The 24,149-nt window shown below is 39.0% G+C and overlaps 1 protein-coding gene across 2 annotated transcripts in view; it reads left to right on the forward strand.

Moving 5' to 3' along the window:
• The window catches only part of furina (furin (paired basic amino acid cleaving enzyme) a), an 86,605-nt gene that overhangs the window by 34,776 nt on the left and 27,680 nt on the right, over positions 1-24,149 (forward strand). For both annotated transcript variants that reach the window (XM_047362704.1, XM_047362705.1), the window contains exons 3-6: positions 10,773-10,871; positions 16,682-16,777; positions 19,632-19,760; positions 19,887-19,963. In XM_047362704.1, the coding sequence (XP_047218660.1) occupies positions 10,773-10,871; positions 16,682-16,777; positions 19,632-19,760; positions 19,887-19,963 (401 nt within the window). The remainder of the gene's footprint in view (positions 1-10,772; positions 10,872-16,681; positions 16,778-19,631; positions 19,761-19,886; positions 19,964-24,149) is intronic.

Genomic DNA, 24,149 nt, shown 5'->3' on the forward strand with positions numbered 1-24,149 from the left:
ATGTGACAAAAGGTTGAAAGGTTCAAGGGGGCCGAATACTTTCGCAAGGCACTGTATTCAGTTCAGAAGATTTGGATTGAAAAAAAGCTTTCATATGAACTGTGTTATAAATATGTCGCTATTTAGCCTCTCAATCAGCTCCTTTTATTATAAATTGAAGCAAAGGTACAATGGCAAATGACAATCTGAATTAAATCCCACTTTCATAATTGTTAAGAGACACACCTCTTCAGTTTCGCCTTTCATCCTCTAACCTTTCTTTGTTGGGTTTATGCCGAAGGCTGTTCATCCACGGAGGAGTTCCAAGGTGAAAAGCACTGCTCACCAAAAAACAAACAAATACCGGACTCACATTTTCCAAAAAAACATCTTGATGATCCCGAAGACTTTTGGGAAAATATTCAGAGGACAGATGGATCAGAAGTAGACCTTTTTAGAAGGTGCACAGTCCATAACATTCGGTGCTGATCTAACATGATATTTCGGAGTAAGAGCATCATACAGACGATTACATACATGATGGTGGAAATGTGATGGTCTAGCAGTGCTTTGAAGCTTGCTGTAATTGGTGGAACTCCAAATTCTGCTTTCTACCAAAACATTCTGAAGGAAAATATCTGGCTATCAGTCAGCAAGTCCCCTCCAGGATGTCTCAGAAAAATGACTGCAAAAACAAAAATCTGTATATTCTGTAATTCTGTAATAGGCTAACACATTTTTCACTGCACTGGGAATGGATAGACTGTAGGAAAGTGAAAATGGCAACCACAGTTAGAGCAAAATACCTCTTCACTGTCTCCGTAGTGCCTTTTTTTTTCATTTTGAATTACATGCTGGTCAGTTTTGCTGTATATTTAATAGAGATTCAAAGCTTTGATTAGATTCAGTATAACCTCACAGTGTCAGAAGCAATCATAGAGTCCGCTCTCACAGTGATAAAACTGTCTCCCTCTTGATAAAAACCTTCATGCCCGTCCCTTTCCAATTTGCTCCATCTCCCCTGAATTGTGTCTGCTAGCCAGACTTCACCGTAACCCCCACCCTACCGCCCCCTACCCCTTTCACTGTGCATTCAGTGGTTCTGGGTATCCAGCGATGTGCCCCATTAATGAGGAAGAGCTCATCAGGGCATCTGCATGAGAGAGCAGAGCATATTTGCAAAGATTATTATTCAGCTGCTAGCAGGGCTCCAAAGGAACAATCTTTTATTTTATTTGCAGTCTAGTGAGCCCGAAAAACCTCCTGCTTCCAGGTGTCGGACACATTTACAAAAACGTGATAAATTTTTAGGCTCAGTTGTTTTTTTTTTCCTGAACGAAGGATGAAGATTTGGAAAAGATGGACTAAAACATTTCTCAGTGTCTTTAACTACAAGGACTCTTGTAAAGTAGACCACAGCAAGCTAAATCTTGTAGGAAGGGTCATTTCTTCATGCATAAAGTGTGTTTCATTGCTCATACTGTATGGTGCAGCAGAATACCAGATTATTGCAGAGTACCACGGGTTTTCAGAGAAAAATAAATAAATTAATCAGCTCCTTTGTTTGCACCTTTTACCAGAAAAGCTGATATTTCACCGAAGCATTCACCTAATTCTTGTGAAAGCTGCTGAAGTGTTTATGACAGCAGATGCAGTTTCATATAGAAGCCAGCGTTCAAGGGCTGCCACCGGCCCATTTCAAAATAACAGTGGGCCGATCCGGGTGAGATTTGTCTAAGAAGTGTCTGCCATATAGATGCGATAATGAAAAAAAGCAACCTGTAAATAAATTGGTCTTATTACCATAGCAGTGCTAAACAAATTGGAAAATCCAAGCTTTAATTTGAGTGCACTTATTCAGTGGAGAAAAAGATCTCCAGGTAATAAACTGGTTTTAATAAAACCACCCGCGCAACAATTGTTTGCAACCCTAACAATTCCTTAAAACAATAGTGCAACTTTAAACTTTTTAAAATCTGTGTATAGTTCTTCAATTAATTTTAATCTGCTTCCCAGCAGTATAAACAGGACACGACATAGAGGCCCATTTCTTTTTCCGCTCTTCAAAATGTCAAAGATAAGAGAACATGCCATTCAACTAATGTATGCTGATCTTCAGCAATAAGCCACTGCCTTAAATTTGCATATATCTACACCCAGAGCAAGAATTATAAGGTTTACTGCTGTAACTGTGCCGCTGCACAGAGTGAGGAGGATTGTAAGGAGGTTAAAAGAAGATTCCATGAAAGAGCGGGATCTTGGGGTCAACAAGTTGCCATAACAACATCTCTTCGTGCCATACCAATAACGGTGGATTCGCTGTATAAACATTGATTTATCGCTTAGAAGAGTTTCCAGATTTGCATACCACTAATGTTGCGTGTCATTTTCTTGTAGTAAATGTCTTAAAATCAATAATTCCTCCAAGTGATTTGTTAACTCGATGATTGAATAACCACAGAGACAATCGACAGTTTGGAGTTTTAATCCAAGCTCCTGACAAAATGTAAGCTGACAAAATTTATCTCCTTGTGCCTGGCTTTTGAGTTCAGTCCTGTTTTCGCTGTACGTATTTTACAGCATACGCAGCAGAGATCTGAAAGTTGTTTTTACTGGGATCTGTGAGTAGAAGTGCTCATGACAAGGTTGCTGTATAAATTGGCAGAAATGAATGAAACTTCAGAAAACATTATACATGAGTGAAAACAGCTCGTTCTGTGGCAGTGGCTGGCACATTTTTAAGCTTAGACTGCTATTATTTTGGACTATTATAATATTTGTGGTCAAATATGTCATGAAATTACAAAGTCCTAGGGAAGTACATGGTAGGTGCCTCGGTAGGAGATGCCCTCTGAAGAGCTGGGTTGCCCCTGTTCTGATAGCCTCGGTAGGTCGCTCCACCATCGAGGAATGACACATGAAGAGACTAGATTGTCTTGAGCGTGGTGTAGGCACGGCTAGCCGACAATGATGGCTTACGTTGCAAACGAGTCGCAACGTAAGCCTTTACTATCCACAGGTCTGCATCCAAATAACTCCAGTGTTTTGAATTTAAATGTCAATAGCTTACAAAGCCTGACAACAACATCTGAGCTGTCCCAAACTGTTAAAGGCATAATCTTTTTACTGAATATAAACTTCTGACTATGGAAAAAACTGTGGAGCAAAAAGAAATGATTTAAGTAATCCTAACTGATCTAAAACATAAAAGGTTTGCTCTGATTTAATGTCTGACATTGAGGGGAAAAAGGTTAGGATTTTTTTATACAGCGTATTTAAACATTTGATTTTAATTGTATGTATGATACAAGTCTTCAGTGACTCATTGGGACTCCTGTCCGCCCTTTAACTGCTTTCTCCAATATTCTTCTCTTCATACTAGATTTAGTGTGCGGGATGGGCATTTCAAGTAAAAATACACATGATTTTCCTGTTCTTTTTCCATTGCATATTGGTCCATTTTTAGCACTGTGCCACTATTTCTTAAACAAGAAGTGCGTAACTTTCCAGAAAGGTTGCTGCTACTGTTGCTACTACTTTTTTCTATAACTACCAAAATGACTGACAATTTTTAAATTTCACCTGTGACACTTTCACAATTGTATATGTGTTGTTGGACCACTTGTTTGCTGAGTATTGGATTATCTGCACGTTGTTGGACGTCACTGTGCCCCTCCAATGGCATCGGCCATTTTGTACCCAGGACAGCCCGCTCCTACATATCCCATCGAGCATTGCGACTGATATGACTGGGCGTCCCCAGTCTGACGTCACAGGATGCTATATAGGAGGCGCTCATGTTTGAAAAGACGCCCTCTGCTGGAAACCAGATCTGGTAATCGAAGCGCACCACTTCAAGAGAAGAACTCTGTGAAGAGTTTCATTCATTCTCTCTCGTTGGACAACGAACTATTCATAACTGAAGTCTCTGGACTAAGAAGGCCAGAGGTTTCACTTTTGCCGATCGAAGACGTGAGTTAACATAACTGGAGACACGGAGCTTCGGAGAGACGAACCGCTACCGTGTTTAATTTTCAAGTCGACTTTGATGGTCAGATCATATTTTTCCTTTTTGTCAAGAAGACCGAAGGACAAAGACTGACCGTTCCCCTGAAGTTAATTGTGGACGCACAATTAACTCAACCCCACGTTTCCTCACTCGAATTACCTCGCTCAGGAAGAAGACGACACAAGTAAAACCCATATCTTTTTTTTATTTCTTTATTAGAAGGCCTGGGCAGGGTCAGAGGTTGTAGAAGCGATCAGAATCGCTGGTTAGGATCTCATGTGTTCTGAATAATATGTGCATGTAACCTTGCTTGTTGAAACTTTGATGTGTTATGTAATATCGGGATCCGCCGTGTTCCCCAGAGCTGTCTGTGTTTACTATCTGAACGCGGGTGCGTTGCAAAACTGGACTGTTAAAACGACCTCATGGTAAAATTCTCCATTTTACCTTTGTCTTCAATCTCACTGTGCTAGCTTGCCGCCAAAAGTTATCAATCCTTTGTGTTCAGGAGTAAAGGGGGAAGTTTTATGATCAGAAGATCATAAAAGACACTCTAAGCTGCTTTCCAACCCCCCACCAGTCATCACCACAACCCCCTTTCATATCCTCTCCCTTCATCTGTTGTGTCATAAACTGCTGGTTGACTCAATACATACCCACTACCGTTTGTTGATTTTGCTTATTTAGATGTGTTTACCCCTGTGTGTGTAGAATTTTGCATGTTGAGTAGGTGAAAATTAATAAATATTCACATAGATAAAGAGAGAGCGTTTGGTGTTTCATTGTGTGCAAAAAGTGATGTGTCAGTCAAAATAAGGTTCAAGTTCCACACGTTTTGGCAGAAACGGTCGATTAAACAGTGACATCTCCGGCAATAGTTATTAACTATTACGGAGTATTTAACGGTTGTAATTGTCAGAGGCATTGAGCCACAATTACAACACCAGAAACCTCTCTGGTCTCGATTCGTAAATGAGGATTTATGGTTAAGAAATTTATTTTGTCAGATTATGATTTGTAATTATAATTATTGATCAAGATTATTCAATCAATAATCATACTCCCAACAGTGTAAAAAAAAAACAAAAAACTTTTAATTTGCATGTGATTGAAGAAAATTTACTTTCTAATTTCATTAAAGATGTCTAATTTGTAGGCTGAAATGTGCAACTCGATTTAAAAACGTTGATACTTTGATACTTTAAGTACCACTCCTCACCAGTTCTTATTGGGCTAAAGTTGACTTACACAACTATCAAAAGTGTGAAAACACAGTCACTGAATCATTTTCTTTCTTTTGCACATCAAATATTAAAATGCCAAACCATCATCTTGACAACATGTCTATTTGTTTAAACTTTTTTTTGCCTTTTGTGGCACATCTGCAGTAGGACCATATTGGGAAATACCATTCAGTTTAGTGCATTCATTAAAAAAAGCCCTCTATGCTACAGGAAGTGCTGGTTGTCACTTTGCTCAGGATGAACTGATTTTGTGAGATCACAACTGACGTCTTCCTCAGAACAAATTTTCCATCTGACATGATCAGTCTTTCAGGCCTGTTGTGGGATTTACCCCACTCAGTCATAGGTCAGAGAGTTCATCCTCTTCTTTCCTTATACCTTGTTAATGCATGCTATTCTTTTGACAACTATACTGCTGTGAGGAGACATGTAAGAGACCCATGACTAAAACTAGCATGGGAGTGAAATCCCTAAAGGCAACTAAGCCTCTTTTACTTGGCTTCCCAGTATATCAGCGGTGTTTTCAATGCAACCGCAAATTTGAATGTGACTGATTGTGTGCGTATTACGTAGAGGCTTTAGTTTTTCTATTAAAGATCATTATAGTCTGTGCAAACTTCATGTTTCTTGGGCTCTAGTCTTTTACATGACAGCTAAGGTATCATGTATTTATTCCCTTACTACCTTCCCAGCACCATAAACATCAAAGAGTTAGTTGTGTCATAAAAGCTCTCATCGACTCATCCAGTTAGCAGCCCTATTGCTGCTTTACCATGACTCGCTTTTCTTTATGCTCATCTTAACCATAAAGCTGCTGTTGGTTTAAATCAGTATACTGTATTTCAGCATTTTTACTACCTTTTGTTTTTAGCTGTGTTAGGGCCTGTGCCTCACAAGCGCTTAATTTCATTTCCATGACCAAAATTAGGAAATATGGGGGTGGGGGCAGGCGTGGGAGGGGGAGGGGGGGTGTGCAAGAGTGTGTGGGGGTTAAATAAGTCTGTACAAGGCAGCCGAGAATGAAATGTGTATGACATGTGTAATCCAAACTCTGGCATTAACCTACAATAAAATGTCCAGCAAAGATAAAAGTTTTGACGTCAAAGGTCGCCAGGTATGATGCAAGTTCAGAAAGTGAACGTGAACATGGCAGTTTGCCCACGAGGATATCATTGGAAATATTATCTGAAATCAGAGACCCAACAGACTGGTACCTGGTACTGGGATTTTAAAAGCACTCTGTTGCAAGCCCAGCCTACCTGTAGTTCACCACAATGATAAAAGAGCTCGTGAGAACACTGGTATTCGAAACACAAATTCTGGCAGCATTCTGATGTTTGTTGAAATTCTGGTCCAGTTCTGACCAACATTGCTTCTCTGTGTACAGTCATGCCTCAGCACGCCTCTCCTAACTCCTGTGTCACCACAATAGCCTACTCTGATTAGAGATACATGCTGTGGTTGTGAAAATCTCACTTGTTCTTTCAAATTTGTCAGGGTTTACATACACTAGAGTAATGTATAAAACGACTTCCAAAGACACTTTCTTTCTCTCCACTCAAACCTCTCACAACAACTAATTTGTGCCTAAAAAGTCACTAACATGTGGAAGGGAAGAGAGCTTACAGTAGTGATATACAATCAGACTGAAGCTACTGTAACTCTTGCCTTCATTTGGCTCAGACACGGAGGAAAATGAGGCCCAGCTAAGGCTAAGCGGTTAAGCCAAGCGAGTGCAGATATTGATTTTATGCCATCAGCAGACATTAGCTGACATTTGGTACTGACCGATAACACACAAAAAGTAAAGGTCCCTGGATAGGAAAGGATTTTCTTGCCTTATAAACTTGATATAAATAACACCCATGGTCACCTCAGTGGTCTGGATGTTGACTCCCTGCTTAAGATATCTGTCCTAGCTGTATTGTGTTCGCTTCCCTCAGGTTTAGGTTATTTGTTTCCTTATTTTGAAGACTCCATTGGTCTAATAATCCTGAGACAAAACCTTTTGAACTTGGATAGTGTTTTTGTTGGCTCAGGAGAAATCTGTTTATTTCCATGATGTTTGTTCTTAAACTGCTTACTTCATCTTTTACCATGTTGCCAAAATCACTTCCATTCAACATACTCCCATTAAAACTGTCTTTTACAGATTTTATGGCTTTAAAATATATTTTCTCTTTAACACTTCTGATAACAAGCAAGGGGTTAATTATTTTGTCTACTCCCTGAGGAAACATTATGTTATGCAGACTTTTTTACATGTCTTAATGACACTAAGGTTTTGGGCAAATGTGATTTTTTTTTTTTTGGATGATGCCCAGACTAGGAACCTTTCAGTTGATGAAGAGGGGAGCCAAATGTCCAGTGGCCTTCACTACCAGCTGGACATTCTTCCCTTAGCTCTAGTACCATACTGTGCAGCTGCACATCCAAACACTCTAAAATGAGCGGCGCTTAAAGCCTTTCAAGAGATCTCTGGTGCAGTTTGACACATCTCTGTGTTTGCTAGAAGAAAACGAAAAGGTGCTGCTGTTTTTCTTTTTTTTTCAATCTTGCTGACATCCCGAGTCAGCACCCCAGAGAGAGTCCAGAAAGTAAATTATCTGCATTCTTGCCCACAGTCTGTGACCAAAAACCGAATGTACTCCATGTTTTTGTATGAAGCCACTGTGGATGTTAAGCTGAGCATCTTTTTATACCTGTCCTTCTTATTAAAAAGCACAATTTGTAATGTCTGTTTGTCGTCAACACTATTAAAATGAACAGATTTAATGTCTGGAGAACAACTGAAGTGAAAGCGGACATTGCCAAGAATGATAATGTACATTTGCTCTACAAACACAACGGAGGAATGGTCGAGCAACTTGTTGAGAATAGCTGTCACGTAGATAAAAAGAAAGTTTGAATTTGCCTTTTAGTACTTCATGTATCTAATAGTTTTTTTTCTTCTTATTTTACCTGTTTTCATCCTTTTAAACCAGCACTACAGCAACTTGTATAATGAGCTCTAGTGTGGTGTTTGCTTTAGTCAAGGTTAAAAAGGCTACTGAGAGGCTCAATAAAGTGTTGATTTAGCTTAGAATCTTATTAACCATGTACATAACCTTAATGCCAGGTAAAACTAAGGGTTGTTGAGTAAAGAGCAACAGATTAAGTGCTATGTATATGATCTAAGCAGTGAAAAGAGGGAGGAGGGTATATATAATGAGTAAGAGATGTATGGGTCCAGATCAGGGTGCTGTGCTTTCAAAGAAAGGGCTTTTTATGTCTAGGTGCCACTGTGGGGAACCGGTGCCCCTCTCTTTCCCATTCACCACTGTGAACAGTTACTAATTGGACTCCAGTCTCATTACACAGACACGTTGCTGAACTATTTTAGAAGGCCGTTACACTTGTGCTCCCACTTTATCTCAGCTTACTGATGTGCAAAGAAAATATGTTATAACCCATGTCGGATGTGTCTGTAAATGAACTGCAATGACGTCGCTCTCCAGTGAAATCAGTTGGCTGTCTTTGATGTTCATGGTTCCATATGGACATCAGTTTTCTGTTAATTTAATACAGCCCCAAACTTCTTTAGCAGCTTGTCTTCTGACGTTGTTTGGCTCTTTCTAAGACATAATTGTGTCAACAACAGCGGATCTTTTTGATAATTGCCTTCCCACAAGGTAAATTTGGCAGTAGGGGAGGAACCAAACATGCAAACAAACCACCAGGCAGTAATTTTCCACTGTGCGCTGCTTTACATTTTAATGTTGATGGATTAATGCTTCGCTCTGGTAACTGACCACATGTTGAGTGGCCCGTTGTGCTGTAGCAGTTCCAAGCTTATCGCATCAGTAATGGTCGCAGGACTTGATCTGTTTCCATATCGGTTTTCCATCTAAATATGTTAGTTGTGAATGGCCATTTTTTCCCCCTCAGTGGAAAGCAGTTACCCCCCCCCCCCTAAAGTGTTGTTGCTGATTGCCAGATAATGATTGAGCTGTAGGGTACACATTTAGAAGGACCTGAATCTGGTTCACATTGTTAAATGAGGTGAGAGGGAGTGCTTGTGCATATGTTTGCAACAGCTGAGCAGTTTTATCGGACGTTAACCTATGTCTCCTTATGCATATACGTGCGCAGATATACCTACAGATGTTGTCTTAGATCAGATCTCTGACCAGTCTGCTGTTTACTTTTGATAACTTGCACTTTATCGCTTGTGCACAAATACTTTTTTCCGCTGTTGTCATCTTGGTTCTTTCATAGGCCACACCAGAACAGTATGGAGTTCCAGCTTCACATTGGTTCTGCAGTCCCATTTCACCCTTACAGCTCATTGCCATTATTCCTCTGAGTCTGATTGGAAGGTGGATCAGAGACGTAACGGTGTTGAGACCTCTCAGCTGACCCTGAGGCATCACACGTGTAGATCATGCACTGAAAGCATGACCTAGTCATAGACCTGAATTCCTGAGCAGCACACCATTATAATCAATGGTACAACTTTCACTTACTGGTTCCACAATACTGATTTGACTTGAGTAAGGGCACATTGTCACTGAATGGTCCATGCCTCTTACAGTGAAATACCAAGGGAGTTATCATGGAAAGTTCATGTTTATTGTTATTGCAGGACCTTATATTAACAGTTGGTTTATTACTTGGTTCTTCAGAAAAAGGGGGCAGTGAGCGTAAGCGTTGGCATTTCTTTTCCTTTTTTCTGCAAGTCCAACATTTAACTTTGGTGTCACTCTATACTAGTTTTACGCACAAAGGAACACTCTTTCTCTCACACACACAGGCTACTGATGGTCTCCTTTCAGGGCTGAATATCACAGTTAACCGTGTGCTTCCTTGGTTATTGCTTCCCTATTGTCCACCCCGTTTGTGCGCAGGGGCTTTATGTGTCACCCCAGCTGGAATCAGCCTGTTTACTGTGGTTAAAATGGGAGCAGGATGGCTGATGAGGGTTGAGCTGTTCCTCTTTTAGACTGGGGGAATGTTGCAGTGCACAGTGGAGTGGCACTGTGTGGGGAAGAAAGGATTATTGGGGAACAAGCCGATCTTTCCAGATAAAATATATAAATATATTTCAGTTAGACGGCTGTGTGCTGATGATCCCCATGTTCAAAGGCAGAACAAACCTACCCAGGGAGCTTAAAATGCAAAGGAGAAGACTTCTGTGGAGAAAAATATGCATCGGTTTGGAATAATTTGAGTAAAAACAAACTAATAAAAATCTTTGAGGGTGTTGAAGGTTATGTGTTTTAAAGAAAAAAAAACATTTTGTGCTAGGTCAGATGACTATAGATATTCAGTTTGTGTTCGTATCACCTTAGAGTTGAAGGCTGTTTTTCCAACCTGCTACTCTGTTTCATGTTATTCTGTAATGTCTATAGAAATATTTGTTATTTAGTGGCAGAAAAATGTGAGCAGAAAATGGTATACTTCACTGTAGCCAAGAGGATATGTGGAAGTGTTATCAGAATACAGGGAGAGCGATTTGAGCCGCATGATGATATAGGTGATCATATCTCTTTGTCTTCCAGGTATTTGGTGATTACTATCACTTCCGGCATCGCAGAGTGGTTAAGAGATCGCTGTCAGATCATAGAGGGACACGAGTCCGTCTGCAAAGAGATCCTAAGGTAAGAGGGTTATATTTGATGGGGAAGGGATGGGGTCAGCGTGGCTGAGCTTCGTTTTTCATTCAAGGTGCTTTTTCGGAGAGTTTTTGAGATGCGACTGCAGCTGCAGATTTATTGAAAGTCTTTGTGCTGATCTCGATGTCCCTTTAGGATAAAAAATGTTTTAAGTGAAAAAATGAGCTTTACTAATAATTTCTCATTTTCAATAAACCTTGCGATGTGAAACAGGAGCTGGAAGGAAACATTTTAGGGCAAACCAGAGAAGAGATTATTTTTCAGTTAAAAGACACTTTTAGTTGGTGTTAGTCACCTTTAACACTGTGATGCCTGCAGCATACCTTGCAGTTAGCACTTGTCATTACAATTAAGGGTAACTCATTCCTATACCCAAGATCAGATGGAGTCAAGATTCAAAGCATTGTTTGATGTTACCGATTCCTCTGGGTTACTTAGAACACCTCAATCCCCTATTAGCTCCGGCATCTAATTTAAGATAATAACAGACACATATCTCATTAACATACCGATTCTACAGTATTCACAAAGAAATGGCAATTATTAAAATGCATTTTTATATAATAATGTTTACATCATAAAAGTAGAAAACACAATGCTGCGCATTCATGCTAATTAAAAATATCAACCCATTGAGAAGCATGAGCAGCACTGGTTTTTCTTACTGCATTGCAGATGTAGCAAGGTGTCAATGCTGTCTTGGAGATCTTTACTGTACTCACAATATGTGATATGCAGCCATGTGCTTTGGGAAAATGCATGCATTGAATGTAGACCCGGTACTGAAAGATGCTCCGTCTTTACTGCATCTACAAAGAACAAAAAGTCCCGATCAATATTGGATTTTTTGCAATATTTAAGAAGCAATGTGATAAATAATAAAGTGCGGAAACCTAAACACTAAGAGTCATTTAATGTTTAGAAGGAAAAAGAAAAACATATATTGATCAAAAAAGTTGCAGACCTTTTTTTCATTTAATCTCTGAAGCATTTCCACTGTGCCTTGCACACACCACACACATTACCCACATCAATACCGATGCACTGATGGCAGCAGGATCTTAAGCAAAATGCTCTACCTAACCATCAAAATGATTTCGGGCTCTGTGTCTTGCCTGAGGGTTTCATTGAAAGGAGGAGCCAGTATTAAAGCCCCCAATTAGTGAGCAACCTGCTCTACCCCCAGAGAGTTTCCTTTGATGCATTGATCCACTAATCATTCCTGCTGTAACGAATGATTAAAAACACATGAGTTTCCTCTAATGGAAGAACTGGTATACCAGTGATGCCACTGTGCAGCTTGTCTTTAGTGGTTCTTGCTGTCCTTTATTTAGTGTTTCCATTTTTGTTGTGTTCTTGGGGAATTTGTGTGCATGATGTAAAAGAACAGCGTGGACTGATTTCATGCAGTTTCTTTTCTTCCTGAATAAATTCTCTGATTTATCATAAGTTTCAGTGACCTGCAGAAATCAGGAACTGACAAGCAAAGACTCAGAGCATTCACGCTAGTTGCACAGCCGTAGTTGCATCCCTCATAATCTCTGTCGGTGTATGAATAGGTGATGGCTTCTGATCCATAGGTTACTTAGAGATAATTGTGCAGCACTGGGAGTAAATTTAAGCAGTTTTGTTAGGCGTACTCTCTACATGTAGCACACCCAGAGCATTGGGTTTGAAAAGGAAAACATCAGCGTGATTTACATTGCTAATAATGATCATTTGACTTCGACGCTGAATCCACAGACTAGCTGGGGATCACTGCAGCGAGTAACCCGTGCATTTTTAACCTAAAAGATTTTATATTTAAACTTTGTTCAGTCAAGTGAAGATCGGTCACAATTATTCTCATAAATCTGTCCGTCAGTCTATAAAAGTGCAAACTCTGACTGGCGGGTTTCATCCTCACTGCACAGGTGCTGAACGGGAATAGACCAGCTTTTGCTGAGCTTGTTTACACGTTAGAAGCAGCCCACTTCCCTCTCTGGGATTTCCTTTAACGTCGCAGCTCCATTTCCTGTTGTTGAATTCCTTTTGTCCCAAAGCCCCTCAGACAAAGTGGACCGTTTCAGCTTCAGCTCCTTCTGCCTGTTAAAATAAGACTTGGGTTTTAATTTATTTTCAAGCTGGTTTAATCAGGAGAGCTTTCCAAATTCTGCATTACTCACAGACTTTACCAACCCCCTTGGCTCCCTCTCTCACATAAACATCAATATATAAACTTTTCTGTAATTAACAGTGTGATCAAAGCGTGTTAACTGTGAGATTATTGCAAATGGTGCTCACATTTTCCCCAGCCACAAAGTTGTTGTTTTTTTCCCAAAAGAAAAGGGTTAAAATTAAACAGGCTTGTTTTTATCCTGGAGAAACTCTGCAGCTTTTAAACTGGTTGAAACGTAGCCTAAATGTTACACTGAATTCAACTTGAAGTGTGTTTAAATGTGTCTGCCATATTTCATAGACCAGCAGTGCATGGGGTTTAGAGTCTTATCTGCTGCGTCCATGCATTCTTCTGTTTTCTCTTATATTCTAGTGTTATTTGTTGTTTCGTTCAGTGAATATCCTTGTCTAGAGGAGCTATGAAAAAGGCGTAGGGGACTGCAGAAGCACCAGTTTGTGTTAATTACCCAACACTTGTTTAACTATTGTTTGTGGGTTTTGCTACTTTTATAACTACAGAAGTAATAGCAGTATTTGCAACACCTAAACAAGCTTTATAAAAACTTGAAATGGTAGGATATTCCTTCATAGTCCTGATGCTTTATTTGATGGTTCCAGTTTGTTTTAGGGGAACAATGTTCTGCTTGTTGAATTTGGAAGGACAAATCAGCAGGTGGACAGAATGAACATGTAAGATTTTATTTCTTGGAGGGAAAGTTGTCTCTGTCCTCAACATGAGATGAGGCAGACTTTTTAAACATTAGCTTTCTATTAGATTGGTAAATACTCTGATTTTCATTTGCAAGTATTTTATACACGAATAGGTATTTTTGCAAACCCTTTTAGAGGTTTTGTCACCTTCCTTTAAAAGGTTTTGCAGGAAGGGTGCATCATGGAGGTCAAAGTCAAGCATTTTTACTTTGGGTTGGGTTTGATAGAGCAGCTGTCTAGTGTCTCATATAAAGCTGGTGCACATTTTACAGAGCAGCCCTGATTTTGTTTTGTCACTATTATAAAGTTATGCAAGTCCTCTTGCTAGTGTTCTTCTTTGCTGAACAGGCCCAGGCTGGGAAACGTGCTTTAAACGTCTTCTGACTTGGACCAATGTGTTAATCTTCAGTCGCATCACAACAAACTTAGACCTCATTGGCCAAAAAAATCAAAGCGGTATATAAAAGGTGTTTTTATATGAGTAAGGTTTATTCTAATGCATTTACTGTCAGCGTTGTCCCAGTTTAAGACGTTGTCTTGTTAAAACGGTGTTTCCTGTTTATCTTGGTAAAACATTTTTACCATTTCCTGGCTAGGTGTTAGGAGAAGATATTCCACAGTTGAGGGAGGTGTAAACAAGTATATAGCATTATTTGTACATTGTGGTTTTCTGCACAAGGATTTAAAGTTGCACTCTCCCATGCGCTCATAAATTAAAAGGATGAAATAAATATGAAAGGGTGCAAAATACCCACGTAATATGGGTGCAGTGAAGTGTACTTTACACATTATACATATAATTCTTTGCATGTAGGTCAGCTTGAAAATGTTCTACACAACAGCCTTTCCCTGTGTACTTGTGAAACCAAAGTGTCAGATTTGGTAGAAAAGCTGTTAGGCAAATGAAAGAGGGAAATCACACCCTTGTCTTGATGATGCAGAAGAAAAGAGATAGTTTTAATCTAACTGGAAATCAATGCAGAAAAGTGACTATGATAAATGCTGTCGCTGTTTTGAAATAGAAGGCCATATTTAGGCTAAACAAAGAATCAAAGCACACCATTAGCTGCTTTTCTGTCGTAATCCCTGTCCTACCACTTAAATTGATCAAAATGTTATGTATTTCTTGTGAAAGCTGAAGTATTGTGTCAGACCTTAGTGATTCATGAATTAGAATTAAGTTTTAGCAACTCTTCCTGCTAACTGATCTCGTAATGTCAGATTTACTAATTCTACAAAAATCAGTATTGCTCTATGCTTGATGTGGATGATATTAAGTAAAAAATATAAATGCACTACTGGAAAAATGACATTTTAGATTGTCAACCTTTGTTCCTCCTCGAACAAACACAAAAAGTCATAATTACAGGTGTTGTTAGATGCAGGTTATTAATTTTTTCAAAAATACTTCTAAAACCCTGGTACTCGTCGTCTTCCGCTAGTTCTAAAACCAAAAGAACAATAAAGTTTGCTTAGGCATGCTATAGTTTTAAACAAGTACTCCAAGGTGTCTTTCAGATCCTCATATGTGTGAATGTGGTTTTGGCTTCTTTTATGTATGTGCTGTAATCTATAGGGTACAACGCAGTAGCTGCTTCCTCTCATTTTGCTGCATTTGCGACTTGAGGTGCACAGATCTGGCTTTTTCTGGCTGTTAGAGATTTACTTATTCATTAATACTTGGTTACTTTCTTATTTTATTTTTATTCCTTGTGCCAATTCATGTTTTGACTGCTTGAGATTTTTCTTTTTATTCTAATTACTATACAATAAATAAAGGGAAAAAAACTGCAGTTTTTTTTTTTTTATCCCACTGAAAATTAATATAATATAATTTTCTGTGGGGAAAATAAAAAACAAAAGCACATCACTTTTTTGATTTTATCAATTTAGTATTTGACCACTCCGGTCACCAATTGGAGTCGACTAAGAGAACACTTGGCCGATTGTTTAGTGTTTCTCCACCAGAAAGTTTATAGAAAAATAGTGCACTCTTTTGTCATGATTATACTGTTCCCTTACTGCATTACTTCAGCAAGAACATGCCTATTATTTAGTGAATAAACTGCCACAGAGCTGACCTGATCGTCGCTGTTCGAATCCGATAGACACTTCATCCTTCATCCTCTTAAATGGATTGAACCCCAGCGCGGACCTCTCAAACCTTTTGAAGAGTATTCTTCTTCCCTTATGACATTGCTTCAGCATTGCAGTTAATATAACCTTCATTACTTTTTCCCTCTTTTTACTCTAATCTCTAGTGATGCACACAGAGAGAGTGAGACAAAGGGAGATCCGGTGTAATTTAGTTGTCCTTCACATCAGGTACTCCGTCCTTGCAGCATACAGTTCTCTCTCCTCCTTCTTTTAAATGTTTTTTTTTTCTGTGCGACTTGCCAACCCAAGTGTCTGCCTGTACTGCAAGCACAATTCATCGCAGGGATTAATATTCAGAAACATTTTCTCTGTATGCCCTCTGCCAGCAGTTTCTACAGGTGTGTCCACATCACGAAAGCCCGCTGCACACTTTTGTATTGTTACGTGTGCTGAAATGCCACCCTAATGTGAGTTCGTGTTCAGGTGTTTGCATATACACAATAACTCCTGATGCGTTGCACAAACTGAACATTTTAATTAGTCCTGGCCTGCTCTGGAATTAATCAGCGAGCCTCATTAGTGAGGAGTCCAGCATGCCCTGGTGCCTCTAATCTTACTCAGTCAGCTGCCATCCCAGTGAGAGTTGGGATCTCACTTATTTGGTTTGGCATGCTGACACTCATGGGCAGTGCATAATTATACCATCTCCTATTTTCTCTTAAAATGTTGTGAGTGATGCTCTTTGTACATTTTGTTTTCTTTAACTGAAGATTAACAACTGTTTTTGTGAGTTTCTGATTTCTTTGTATGTTCATGCCCTCTCTCTTTAGGTAACTTGGGCAGAGCAGCAGGTGTCCAAACAGAGGAAAAAGAGGGATACCGCTACAGAATTCGTAGATCCCAAGTTCAGAGACCAGTGGTACCTAGTGAGTATTAACAGTGTGTGACCCAAGCCTATCCTAAAAAGTTTTGTCTGAGCAGCAGTGGTGCGCCTACAGAAAGTCTCTGTATTCCGATCTGCTGGCTTTGAGAAACCGACGGTTTGCACTAGTTCATAAAAAGCACAACAATAAAGGGAGAAGGCAGAGTGAGACGGGTGCAATTTATCTTGAAGTGGTCTTGTTTTTATTGGATTGATTTTCACATTCGGAATGCCACTGATACATTGGCCCGTTAAAAGCAGCGGTAACAACTCCTGAGACTTTCAGCTCAGCTCTGCTCTTCAATTACTGTGAGGTTGCTGCAGGCAGAAGAAGATTCATGGTGATGCAAAACAGACTTGAATCCCAGACTGCAGGAGCAGACCCTATAGTTAGTAGTACTTTGACAAGAAAATAAGTAAAAGACCACAACTGCCTGCAGAATTAAGTATTTGTTGCCCATCTTGGCAAGATCACAGTACTTAGCACTTAACTTATGTGATATCCTGTGTGGCAAGTGGAAAAAGCTTCATCTGAAATCTAATAGCACTTTCAGTGTCTTGTAATAATATATAAATTTCATTCATTTTTAAGTTTTATTTTATTCAGCTATATAACTTAAAGCTGTAGGAACGTTTGCACACAGCTCAAAGTAAAGTTTGGTGAACAGGACCTTTCACAAATCACAAACTGAAATATATTTAGGGATATTTTTTGATAGATCATCACTAAGTACAGCATAATTGTGAAGTGCAATGAAAATGATCCATAATTTACCAAATCTTTTATAAATAAACATTGGAAAAGAGTTATTTCCATATGTATTCAGTCCCCTTTTCTTTAAATAAAAAAAAAGAGAAAGTTGTGAAGAAAGATTAGGTGATAAACAATCTCTCCACATCCCATGGATGGAACATCCTGTGGAGCTCTGTTCAATTAATCATCCAAAAATGGAAAGATTACGACAGCTGTAAACCTACCAATACAGCCACCTTTCTAGACCAGTGGTTCTCAATTATTTTCTATCATGTCCCGTCCAGTCTAACTGGAAATCAAGTGGAATGTAGTCTGTGGAGAAATGTGATGACATTCTTCTGACCTTAGAGATCGCTGTAATACATACAGTCGCTTTTTTGAAATAGAATGCCATAATTAAGCTAAAGAAAGAAGCGAAGCATTACATTAGCTGCTTTTCTGTCTCTATCCTTGTCCTACCTCTTAAATTGATCAAAATGTGATGTACTTCCTGTGAAAGTTGAAGTGTTGTGTCAGACGTTAGTGAGTCATGAATTCTTGCAACTGACAAATCCTCTGTTTTTCTTTTTACTCCGATGACAAACTTCTCCATCTCTCCTCCATCAGCTTTGTTTACACTGTGCACTTCTTCCAATGGTGCAGGCAGCCTGTTGATTTGTTTGAGCTCTGCTGCCACCTAGTGACTGGAGGCTTGTTTATCGTTCAAGTATAAATAAAGACAGTTGAGTCCATCTTGCCTCTCACACACCCCCTGACTCCTAAACACAGGCCCCATTAATTGAGAAATACTGATCTAGACTAGGAGAGCACTAATAGAGAACAGCCAAGAGGGCCAACGTATCTTTGGAGGAGCTGCAATGATTCACTGCTGAGGTGGGAGACTTTGTGTTTGGTAAAACCTTAGTGGTAGAGTCCACATATCTGGCTGTTTGAAAGAGTGGCAAGATTGTTGAGTTGTTGAAAAGTTATAAAACGTTTTGACCACCATGGATCTTTTTCCTTCCCCCTTCACAACTATGCAGTGCTTTCTGTTGATCTGTCGCAAAAATCCATATAAAATACATTTGAAGTTTGTGTCAAATTGTGGATAAGTTCTTTAATACGTTTGCAAGGCTCTGTAAATGTAAACTATTACAACGTATTATTTAATTTTTTCTTCTCTTTGTTTGAGTTGTAAGATTAGCTAAGATATAGCTGGTTGTGTACTGTCTAAATATTTACCCTTGTTGGGTAGTGTAAATATATATAAATGTACAAACTGCAGCAGTATAGTGCCTCTTCTGTTTTAGTACTGCTCCTGACATACCAGAGGAATTTTATTAGGGGGGTCCTTTTAGAAATCGACATACAGTAATGTTGGGAATCTGACATTAGAATAAACATGTTTCATTTTGGTTTAATTTGGTTTCATAAATAAAATAAAGCAGAAAAGCAAAGATTTTGTCAGTTTGTTGAAAGAGATGCTCCTACTCAATGGACACCATTCAGAATAAAACATGTCAGCCTCAAAAGGGCCATTTTTGCAGCCTTACTCTGCATTGCAAATTGCAACTTTTAGTTTTAATTGATTTTTCTTCTTGATGGTTGGGGTGTCAAGGATCTTACAAGGTTGTGGAGTAATTTAATTCTGTCTGATCGACCAAGACTCACATGGTACAGTTCTGAAATCTAGGAGAGAAGTGCTCTGGATGACACGTAACACACATTACTTTTTTATGGTAAACTCTGAGAGGAGGAGCTTTGAACCATTTGAATGCCCGATGTGACCTTTTGATAAAAGGTCAAATTAAATGTCAGAAGCATCCAGATTGCATTCTGTGTGTCATCATTCACTTCAGTAATACGTTGCTTTGCTTGCTAGTTATGAGAAGGTGTATTCAGGGCACATGTGATGCTCTGTGCTACTTTTAACATCAATAATTCACTGGTATTTCTTTTCTGGGGTAAAAAATTCAAACAGCACCACCGGTTCTCTTTGATAAAGGTTGTTTTCATTTCACCCAAGAAAAGAAGCAGTTCTGCAGATGGTTAAAAGTCTTGTGGGATCTTTTTATCTCTCCTGTAATTAGTTTCATTCTCATTTATCTGCCATCTTTATTCTCAGTACAACGACAACCACCGGGACTTAAATGCCAAAGCTGCGTGGCAGTTGGGCTACACAGGGAAAGGAGTGGTGGTGTCCATCCTGGATGATGGAATAGAGAAGAACCATCCTGACCTGTCGCAGAATTATGTGAGTGATCTGGTGTTCATGAAAAAGATGCACATAGAAAAGGAACATGATTTTAGTATAGAAATTAAAAAATAATTAACTGACAGGGGATGCATCTGACACAAAGTGCTTTTCTGTCTTTTACAGGACCCGGAAGCAAGTTATGATGTGAATGATGCAGATCCTGATCCTACGCCTCGGTACACACAGCTTAATGACAACAGGTAGCTGTTTATGCTGACCACTATTTCTTCTATTTTCTTTTTTTGGGTTTTCTTTCCCTGTACCACTGTGCTCTTGCTTCTGTAAATGCGGATCTGAGGGAAACGCTGAGAGGAAATTCTGCTTTTCGGTGTTTTTTACAGTATATATACCCAATACTTGAGTGAGGCTCCTTTTGCAGGAATTACTGCATCAATGTGGTGGAGAATTGAGGCGATCCGCCCGCGCCACTGCTGAGATGTTAAGGACGCTCAGGTTATTGTAAAAGCAGTTTTCAACTTGTCTGCGTTGTGTTGACAGTGTTCTATACATTCTCTTTGGGGTTTACATCAGACCAGTGTTTTGTCAGTTGACCACAGTGATACCATGGTCATTGAAGCAGGTCATGGAGGTCTTCGTAGTTGGAGCAAGTGCAAAGTCCTGCTGGACAGTAGAATCAGCATCTCTATGAAGGATGTTTAGAGAGAGCTAGGCTTTTGCCTTTCCTACCACAGTTTTTCCTTCAACTTAACTTTAAATTGATTTTCTTGGATACAGGACTGTGTGAACATCCATCTTCTTTAGCTAAGACCCTTTGTGGCTCAACCTTCTTGTGGAGGATCTCAATTATTGTTTACTGGATTGTTGTCAAGCCAACAGTCTTTCCCATGATTGTGAACTCGATAACATGCCCATAATGTTTAATGTATAACATTTTATATTAAAAATCCTGTAGTATTTATCTTATGTGATGTTGAAATCTTACAAGACACTTTGTTTCTGGTTCTCATTAGCTGTGAGCCATAATTATATTAGTTCTTTTAATTGTATTAATGAAATACTGAACACTTTTGATTTATTGAGATACAACCTTAAAAGCTACAGTCTTGTTTCCTAAAAGATTTTCTTTTTTTGCTACTTTCTAAACTAAAGTTGTCTGGCTTCCTAAAACATCACAGTGCCACCAAGACTCTTCTATAGTCGGAGTATAAAGGTATTTTGGGTAGAAAACATCATTATTGCGGCGGTGTCTCCACATGACATTAGGGTTTGTTTATCACCACTATGGTGCCCTGTAGAGAAATTGATTGAATTAAGTTAATCAGAATTAATGAAACAACAAATCTCTTGGCTCAGAAAGGTCCCTACTTGTCTCCCCTCCCTCTCACCGCGCGCCCCTCCTTCTTCCCTTTAATTTCTGATTTGCAGTAATCTGCTGTTTGTTGGCCGCTGGCCCGGGAGTGGCGGCTCAGCATGATTGCTGATGATGGGCAGAGAAGATTAGACTTTGGTAAAAGGAGGTGTAGTCTACGCTACAGGTAAAGCCCATGTACATTCTAACTATGCTTGTGCCATATCTAGCAGCGAGTGAGGATGATTGTAGGTCTGTAAATGTAATCTTACTACAAATATTCTACTTGTTTGGACCCACACATGACTAGGAGGACAAAATTTTATAAATAAGGATACAATACAAACAATGAGCCATGGCTTCTAATGCAGACTAGTTGAGACAACTTTTGTTCAAGTGATCCCAAAAAACAACTCCACTACTATCATTAAAATATTATTATTATAAATTATTGAATTATTTGGGAAAGATTGCATATAACACCCTCCTGTGCAGTTCCTCATTTCAGAAATCTATGCCGACAAAGTTTAAGCGCCTCACGGTGGCCCAGAGCCCAGCAAAGATGCCTCTTATAGAGGATTTTCTGAACCTCCTTTTCTCCAGCTCTCACAAAACACACCTCCGCTCTTATCTAGTGCCACCCAGCCCTTTATGACTTCCATCCGGCTGGACCAATTTAGAGGGAGAAAGCGTGTGTGTGTTTCCACATGTTTGATCAAGTGTTTGTTTGCATGCTTTACAGTACTGCTGGTGCAGATACATGTGCAAACAACCTGTGTAAGGGCCTGAAACGTCGTAAGGTTATGTGAGAGACTGTATCTGTCTGTTCTGTTCTGAAAGGCCAACTCTGTTCGCCTCCATAAAGCTGCCTTTCTTTCCCAGCATGCAGGCAGTGGGGAGGGCCATATGCCCTCATGCTTATCTAAAGCAACATGTAATCTAAATGTTTCTCTTTCCAGGGTTTTCTCTAAATCCTGTCTGGATGGTTTTCAAATGCTTTTTTCTTTATCTTTATGGATAAAATTGTTTAAAAGTTAAAAGTATTATGTATTTAAATTAAATACATAACTTACTATAAAGCAAAGTATGACAAGCAAACAAAAACATGTGAAAACACAGAAAGATTTTACAATGCAGCAATCAAATGATGCCTGACTTTACTAGGACGTGCTTAATTCATTTTATTTTTCTAGACTCTCTTTCTTTACGTTGGGGTTTAAAAATCAGTGGCCCTTTTGTGATGCAGACCAGCTCATTAGTTAACAGGCAGGCCCATTAACAGACTTAAGAATGAGCCGAGCAGAACACTTTGTTCAGATTTACCTTTGGGGTTTAGCGAAGCCAAGAACTAATGAACTGCAAATGCCACTATCTACAGCCTCAGGAACGTCAGTGATTTTTAAACTTTTTTTTTATTTTAAAGTAATCGAGCTCTAAGGCGAGATTCATGGCAAATGCGGTGTATAAATCTTTATATGTGGGGGAGTCGGCACTAAAGATAATCGTTGAAGTGATGCTCTCTTTGAATTTATGAGAATCGTGAGTCTATTTCAGTACTATAGGCATTAAAGGGTAATAATTGTAATCCTTATTGATCAAATCCTTCTTGTTGTTCTTTTTCTTTCAAGCTTTCAAATTGAGTATAAATAGCAAGAGTCAAATTAGGATCTCGTCAGGCGTGTTAACAATTGAGATGCTCTGAATTAGGATTTTTGGGTGAAGATCCAATCAGGTTATCTGCATTTTAATAATCTAATCACTATATGTTCTGATCTAGAACACTTTACCCAAATGTTTAGTGTTGTTTTGTTGTTCTATAGGTGAATGGCATAAACCACATAACTAAGCTTCTGCATGTTTAGCAATGCTTACTAAAACAGCTGTATCTGTTTTTTAGAGATTGAAAATATTCCAACCTTGTTTCCAGATGCTCCATTTCAGAGGAAGTTGGAAGTATTAAATTAGCAGTAGATAAATGTGAAGCTCTCCTCCTATCTTCTCTTTAACGCTAGAAGGTTTCAGAAAAGGTTGATGCTAAGCAGCATGGTGCTCATTCTGGAACCATGCTATCTGGATCAGTGGCCTAAACCTGATATTAGATCCAAAAATGATGTCAGTATCAGATCCAGTACTGCTTTTGGATCAGATCGGGCCCATCTCATGTTGATATTGGCCCTTTTTCCCCCAAATTTTCTTTATTAACAGTAAAATAAAAATGACGGTTCTCCCATTTTTGTTCTTCAGTGCATTCTTGCTGTGCGGGTTCAGATGTAGTTCTGAGACATCTGTAATTACAGTAGCATACCCCCTAAACAAGTTCATTTTAATGATGATAGTTTACCTTCTTTAGGTAGAAATACTGTTCATCTCAGTCAGCTGTGGCCCATGTAACACAAGCTATGCTCTGTGCTAAGAGTCCACTGTTGGAATGGTTCTGGATGTGTTTAAAACTAGGCTTTCCTCTTTTTGTCATCATTTATAGTTACCATTATTATATGTAATCTGACAAGGCTGTATAATTTAGAGGAACCAAAAAAGTGTTTGTTTTACTTTCTTTTTCCTTGAACTATTCAAGATTCTGCTACGATTGTGTCTAAATACCTACCACATTTATCTTCCTGTTACTGCTGCCATCAGGATGTTAGGTGTAACATTTGTAGTGTGACTGAAAGGTCAAGACCTTTTCTTTTCAGAGGTTGCACATACTACCAGTATGTCAGAATTTGGGGAATTCACACTGGTTTACTTTTGTATCATTTGTTTTTGAAAGCATGAAGCATGAAAACAATCTTCTTAATTACAGTGGAATGATTTTTTTTTTTGCTTGTCATATTTTATTTAGTAAGAAATACCTTCCTTAAAACAAATATGTTTGTGTCTCTGTAAGGTTTATACCAAATATAGCTGAACAGTTTGTTGAAATAATCGCCACAGCTGCATAAAACTAAAACAATATATAATTATGTTGGAGGGGGGGACTAAGCAGTTTAAATGTATGCAAATTAGATAATTTGATGAGATGTTGCATTTTTATTTCCATCAGGCAGATATTACAGAATTAATCAGGATAACTTGTT

Source organism: Girardinichthys multiradiatus, chromosome 4, assembly GCF_021462225.1.
Source record: "Girardinichthys multiradiatus isolate DD_20200921_A chromosome 4, DD_fGirMul_XY1, whole genome shotgun sequence".
Taxonomy (NCBI): domain Eukaryota; kingdom Metazoa; phylum Chordata; class Actinopteri; order Cyprinodontiformes; family Goodeidae; genus Girardinichthys; species Girardinichthys multiradiatus.